A 6,590-nucleotide genomic window follows, 5' to 3' on the forward strand; every position below is an offset into this window, starting at 1 on the left:
TTTAATAGTTGAATATAATATAATAATGGAATTTATGAGGTGGTGGTGAAAATTTGAGTTAAAGCAATAATTATGTTGGAGATGGGGAAATTATCCAACCCACCAAATTGGGGAGCCTCAAATTGAATATATCTCATGAGTCTACTTTAACATGTCTTGGAGTAAGCAAACCAAAGCAGCTCGTGAGTTTTTTGAATAGTCTCTGAAAATATTTAATTTGTATTTAAAATCATCGAATTCGAGCTGAATTTTAACTGACTTGGAACTGGAACCTATTAGCTTTATTCAGTTTTTGTTAGGGACCAAGAAAAACGAAAGAACCAGTTTTTTTAAAAAAATAAAGACCGAATTTCTATTTAAATAAGCAAAGGCTTGATTGGATAGCACAAATAATGTTATTGGAATCATATATTGTGAGCAATGTAAGCACATTCGACATATCCTTAAATTGTTTTTTTTTTTTTTTTAAATAATGAGGAGGAGAAAAAAATTAAAACTTGAACAAGGCTAGGGAATTTGGACCCGTAATTAAATACCTTTGGGTTTTAAAGCTCCGAAGCCCAATCAGAATCCTAAGTCCAACAAGTCTCTAGGGTTTTTGCGAAGCAATTTATTGCGTAGTCCGCGCCCCTGACTCTGCAAATCGACATCGCCTTTGTTTCCGACTCCGAGGTATGTGTTTATGAGCGGTATTTGTCCATGTTATTGCAGCTAAACTGACAAGTTTACCTATTTGCTTTCCGGTTGCTTTGTTGGAGAGCAGGCGTGATTTGAGAAGATAAGGCCTTGAAAGATGAGGTAGAATCAAACTTATCTTTCTTTAATGGTCGTTTTTGTTCTTTCGGAAGTGATTTGAGTTATTATTTGAGATATGCTTTTGATGATGTATGGCTTGTCGTTGTTCCTTCTGTTCGCTCTCATGTTGGGTTTCATCTATTCTATCGCGATGGTTTAGATATTGCGAATTGATATATTATCCGAAGTAAATGGAGCTTTGAGGAAATATATTGTGACAGCTAGAAACCCTTATTCATGGTTATTTGCATTTGGATTGGCTTAAAGAAATGCTCTGCTGCTTTATTTGTAGAAAGGCTGAAGCATTTTTGGATTGAATAGACGTGAAATCTAGTTTTTTTTTAAAAAAATTCTGGGAGAAGCCGAAGAAGAGTTCACAAGCCATGTTTTCTGGTTTCTTTCTTTTTTACGTGTTTTTTTAGATAAAATCTGTCTGAAAACCTTTTTCTTTTGTAATGCTTTTGCAGTAAGCTTCAGAGTGAGGCCCTGAGGGAAGCTATATCTCAGATTACTTCTGATGGTAAGGAGAAGAAACGAAATTTCACTGAGACAATTGAGCTCCAGATTGGGCTTAAGAACTATGATCCTCAGAAGGACAAACGATTCAGCGGGTCGGTGAAGTTGCCCCATATTCCCAGGCCAAAAATGAAAGTATGCATGCTTGGTGATGCTCAGCATGTCGAAGAGGTATATTGCGTTTCTTTATTGCTTTTCTTAACATAATATAGACCATGAGGTAGTTATGTGGTATATAATCTGGATTCACAAGTTTGAGTTATTCTGCATCAAAATTGCACACATTCTCATTTTTAGGAACTGTAATGTGATCTATCGTCTGTGTTTTTTAACCATATGTGTATTATGAGCTGTTTTTACCAGAAACTGTTTTTTAATCAAAACACTACTGATATTTGCTGTGAACGAATAGCATATTGAAGAGTTCTTTTTGATAGGTTTAGACCTTTGCAACAAAGTAATTTTCATTTACATTTGTTTTTCTCGTGTTATATTGTTAATATTGTGTATTTGTAATAATTTTTCACATCATTTGCAATATTTACCCAGGCTGAAAAAATTGGCTTGGAATCCATGGATGTGGAGGCTTTAAAGAAGTTGAATAAAAACAAGAAACTAGTGAAGAAACTTGCAAAGAAATATCATGCTTTCTTAGCCTCGGAAGCTGTCATCAAGCAGATTCCTCGCCTGTTAGGGCCTGGTCTGAACAAGGCAGGCAAGTACTTTTTCACATGGTTGTTTTTACTGATTTATGAGCAAACAGCACATGTGAATCACCATATGTATTGTTGTCTTAAATGCACCTGAATATTTACTTTTATTAGAAAATTATGTTATACCTTTCTACAAATGTGATAATCATGGCATTCGATTCTTGTTATTCATTTGTTTCTGGTGTAATGCAGGTAAGTTCCCTACTCTCGTGTCTCATCAAGAATCCCTCGAGTCCAAGGTTGCAGAAACCAAGGCCACAGTCAAGTTCCAATTGAAGAAGGTTCTTTGCATGGGAGTTGCTGTTGGAAACTGCGATATGGAGGAGAAGCAAATATTTCAAAACGTTCAAATGAGTGTTAACTTTTTAGTCTCCCTTTTGAAGAAAAATTGGCAGAACGTAAGTACATTCATGCATATATGTTTTCACGTGTTGATGGCTTGATATATTGAGTGTTCGGACTTTCGCGGTTGGTTAGCGTTTATTTTTTTGTCATAATCAGGTAAGGTGTCTATACTTGAAGACAACTATGGGAAAGACACAACGCGTCTTCTAATGATTCACCTTATTTTTCTGTTTGAAATGCCTATGCGGAATACTCGTGAGAGGCGTCTTCTCAGACAATCAAATCTTTATTGGACTGAATTTTATGGGTTTTTCACCATTTTGATACTCTGTCTTGATGCAGTTTGGAGATCCATTAATTTTGTGCCTGTTGAGATGCTTGGTTTATGCTCAGTTGTTTTTCTTTGCATGATTCCTCCATTATCTTTAGACTTGGATTACAATTACTTGCTGTTTTCTTTACAATTTTATTTGGTAAATTTGAACTTTCTCTAACCTTGTCTTGTAGCAAAAATTTTTGGGAAGGATCCTGCATAATGGGATAATGACATTTGTGGGAATCTCATTGTACACTATTTGTAACTGCAGTGTTTTTGGCCTTTACCCCAAGTCTTTGTAATTGTTATTTAAAATTTTAAAACTGAATGTGGAATTTTTCTAAAATTTTCTTGAGTCTGCTTTGGGTAATCAAGTGTTTAAATGTACATGTTCGGTATGCTTTATACGTCATGACTGCAATACATTTTCAGGTTATCTGCGTTTGAGTGATAGGAACACATATTTTTCCCTTTGATTAGTGTGTGTATGATATTACGTTTGTTTTTAACAAAGTAAGATGATATTAAAATTATTTTTGAAAGATGAAATATGTTTTTACAAGACAAGTATAAATTTGTATTTGGTTTTTCCAATTCATATGAGAAATTTATGATCAATGCCTGTTATTTATTGGTGTGGCTCGAATTAAGTATAATCGAGCTCGATTTGAATTTTTTAAATTTTTTGTCCGAATTTGGCTAAAAAAAACTTCGAGTTCGGTTCAAAATCTTTGATCATATTCGCGATCTTATTGAATAGTTGTTTGGACAATAAGATTAGACAATGAAGGTTTGAAACAATAGAAAGTTTGAATTTATATATATTTAATATATAATTATATTAATATTAATAAATATTAAGTTTGTAAATAGTTAGTTAACTATCGAACAAAATAATTTTGGCTGAGTAATATTTTCAAATTTCATAAATTCGAATATGAATAAAATATTTATCTAGATGATTTGAAAATTTTACCAATATATCAGATCTTATCAATTTACCAATATATCCTGAAAAATTACTTCAATCTGTTAAGTCTTCACTCATGAAGCAGGCAGCGAATTTTTTTAATAGCATTTTTAAATGGCAAAGAAGAAATCATTATCTATTTTAGGAGATCGTTTCATTTATATTTAGATTAAAAACTAATATTTTTGATATAAAAAATAACATAAAATTTTTTGTAAAATTGTTTTATAAATCAATTTTACAACATAAATCTTATTTTCGATCTAGCTTGTTATCCTAAATGTAGATCTATCAATTTGTCTCGATAAATACTTATCAAAAAATATTTTAATGGATCTATTAGAAAATGGGGAAGTTAGGTGAAAAATCCTCAATCAAAATATTTTTTTGGGTTCACTTCCTACCCACAAAATTGTGGTACTATGTCACACAAAATACGATACACTTTATGTGAAAATGTGATACTAAAAAAATATCCAGGAACTTATCACGAAAAAAATGAGGCCTCGAACTGAAGCCAATTTCCTCTCAGAACATCACACGAGTTTTATGTACATTAGCCAGCGCCACCCTCGGCAGCCCGCCTGCTTCAGTATTTACTATTTAGGGATCCACCGTCTACTCCGCCAAACACACTCAAAACCCATCAATTCCCTGCGGTTTTCCCCCTTTTTCGTCACATCTAGGCGTAAATTTTTTATATCGGTGCATAAGGGGTGAGTGAGATCTTGACTTCTGTAAGGCTTCATTTCTTTAATATGTAGCTTTAACAAGAAAGATCGTTGCTGTTTCTGTTTGATTTTTTCATCTTAGTTCACCTCATTTGGCTGATCGGTTTGAAAAGTTTGATTTTGTTTTTATGTTATGGGTTTTCTGGACTTACCGTGAGAAGATCGTTTGAGATTGTTGGAGGCTTTGTTGAGATGTTTATTTGTGGGTTTTTCTTTGATATTGTACTGCTGTTGTGTACATTTAATAATTTACTTCATTATGATTTTTAAAAATATTTGAAGATGTTTTCTCGTGATCTTCTAAATTTTTTATTTCTGAATGTAATACGTTTATGTTGTGGAAAAAAGGTGATGTTTCATCATAATGTTGACCCTCTTCTCTGATTTTGAATTCGATCTGGAGCCTGGCTGATATTTGTGCAAACTATTAGTGGCGGAGCCAAGATTTCGTTGATGGTTAAATTAAAGCTCGAAATTAATTGGAAAGATACTGTATTTTGTGTATGTATAATATGTATAAAAAAAATATTTTTGTGTATACTCTTGATGTAAAATTTAAGAGGGAGGGGCGATTGGTCCTCCCCCTCGGCCTCTGCAACAATATAGTTCACGGGTACATGCAATGGTAAGATTCTTGGTGCTTTGACTGATTATTCTTCAACAATTGTGTAAGAAGCTTCAGCTTAATTTACCATTTCTTTTTGTAAATGGAATTTTACTGTTGTTTAAATTGTTTTTTTAGAATCTTTGACACCTTGACTTGGACGCTCGGTCAATGTTGGTTTGCTGCTTTGAATAAGTTTGTAATAAGATGATTTTACTGTGGTCGGTGTACTATGTGAGAGTTACGCATTTATGCACTTTGTTTTGATTTTTGTTTACCCCTGTCACCTTGGTTTCTTGGTTTCCTTTCTAAAAGTTAGTGCCTTGGATCATTGTTCTCAATCTTTTTCTTCTGCAAATATTGTTTTGAGTATGATCTTAAATATTGAGTAATCCACGTAATGAGGCGAAAGAGAGTTTTGAGTTCGATTTTAAGTTCTTAAAAACGTGATTTATCATATGTAAACCATGGAGCTTCGAGTGAAGGGCAGAGACCAACTTTCTCGCACTCCTCATATTGCTCCAACATCAATAGCTTGGGTACTAGAATCGATGGCAGTATTGTCTATTGTCATCGTTCAACAAATAGATGGTACACATTTCATGCAGAGAAGCATGTGATCAGCATGAACATTTGAGTGGTAGTGATAGTGTGGTACGAAATTAAAGTTCCGATGCTGCCTTTTCAGGAAATGGCAACTGCAATACTTCCCCTCGGCTGCATGTTCAAAAGTGCTCCAGCTCCACAAAACCGAAACACAAGCACCTTCGTCAAGATCTCTTCCCCTTTGGGTTCTGTGAAGAGGATCACCGAAAGCTTTGGCTTGAAAGCCGAACCAGATTTCAGAGTATCTGCCATGGCAGTATACAAGGTCAAATTAATTGGACCAGACGGCGACGAGTGCGAGTTTGATGCCCCTGACGATGCATATATCCTTGACACTGCGGAGGCTGCGGGAATTGATCTTCCATACTCATGCAGGGCTGGTGCATGCTCCACCTGCGCAGGTAAAATCGCAACAGGTTGTGTTGACCAGTCAGATGGCTCGTTTCTTGATGATGACCAAATGGTGCAGGGTTATTTGCTGACCTGTGTCTCATATCCTACTTCAGATTGTGTGATTCACACTCACAAGGAGAGTGATCTCTATTAAGAATCTGTTTTTGGTTTGTTGTTTCAGGCTTGTTTAATCCAATGCTTGACCGTCCTGTTATGCGAGCCGAACATGATGTTATATATGTTGGTTCGAACACCCTGTATCTTAGTATCCGTGTTTCTCACGCATGCACACTTCGCAAGCGATATTCACAATTGGTTTTATGAGGAAAATAAGTTTACTGTATGTCTATATCCACGTATACATACATATACATACACGAACAATCCATTTTAGGTTTAGGTTTTGCTTTCGGTTGCGATGGCGAGATGGAAAATAAACGAAAGGGTGTAGGAGAAACTCATTCGATGTAAACATTTTGTTGTGTTTGCTTTATTTTTCCGTATATATCTTGCGAGCTTTTTGCTATGGTCTAAAAAGGTGGCTTTTTTAATGATATTAAGTAAGTATTCGATCAATAGTCAAGTGTTCGATTTTTTTATC

At 34.7% G+C, this 6,590-nt stretch overlaps 2 protein-coding genes across 3 annotated transcripts; both read left to right on the plus strand.

Annotated features, from left to right (window-relative positions):
* Window positions 1–555: 555 nt before the first annotated feature.
* LOC140988144 (large ribosomal subunit protein uL1z-like) lies at window positions 556–2,863 on the plus strand. The gene is made up of 6 exons (XM_073457102.1): window positions 556–672; window positions 764–798; window positions 1,263–1,482; window positions 1,861–2,026; window positions 2,217–2,422; window positions 2,526–2,863. Exons 2-6 carry the CDS (start codon window positions 794–796, stop codon window positions 2,577–2,579), a joined length of 651 nt encoding a protein of 216 aa, XP_073313203.1. The 5' UTR covers window positions 556–672; window positions 764–793; the 3' UTR covers window positions 2,580–2,863.
* A 1,291-nt stretch (window positions 2,864–4,154) lies between these two features.
* On the plus strand, window positions 4,155–6,332 carry LOC140988153 (ferredoxin, root R-B1-like). 2 transcript variants are annotated; one of them, XM_073457111.1, is made up of 2 exons: window positions 4,155–4,371; window positions 5,679–6,332. In XM_073457111.1, exon 2 carries the CDS (start codon window positions 5,682–5,684, stop codon window positions 6,141–6,143), a length of 462 nt encoding a protein of 153 aa, XP_073313212.1. In that variant the 5' UTR covers window positions 4,155–4,371; window positions 5,679–5,681; the 3' UTR covers window positions 6,144–6,332. The 2 variants fall into 2 exon arrangements, with proteins under 2 accessions (XP_073313212.1, XP_073313221.1); XM_073457120.1 differs by having other exon boundaries at window positions 4,171–4,392.
* Window positions 6,333–6,590: the final 258 nt, after the last annotated feature.

The sequence above is a fragment of the Primulina huaijiensis genome, chromosome 1, assembly GCF_012295235.1.
Source record: "Primulina huaijiensis isolate GDHJ02 chromosome 1, ASM1229523v2, whole genome shotgun sequence".
In the NCBI taxonomy this organism is placed as follows: Eukaryota; Viridiplantae; Streptophyta; class Magnoliopsida; order Lamiales; family Gesneriaceae; genus Primulina; species Primulina huaijiensis.

Excerpts from the sequence above, each read along its gene's own strand:
- LOC140988144 (XM_073457102.1), top strand. Across the intron at positions 1,483-1,860 it reads ATGCTCAGCATGTCGAAGAG|GCTGAAAAAATTGGCTTGGA; the intron begins GTATATTGCGTT and ends ATATTTACCCAG. Across the intron at positions 2,027-2,216 it reads GCCTGGTCTGAACAAGGCAG|GTAAGTTCCCTACTCTCGTG; the intron begins GCAAGTACTTTT and ends GGTGTAATGCAG.
- LOC140988153 (XM_073457111.1), top strand. The coding sequence starts at position 5,682 with ATGGCAACTGCAATACTTCCCCTCGGCTGCATGTTCAAAAGTGCTCCA.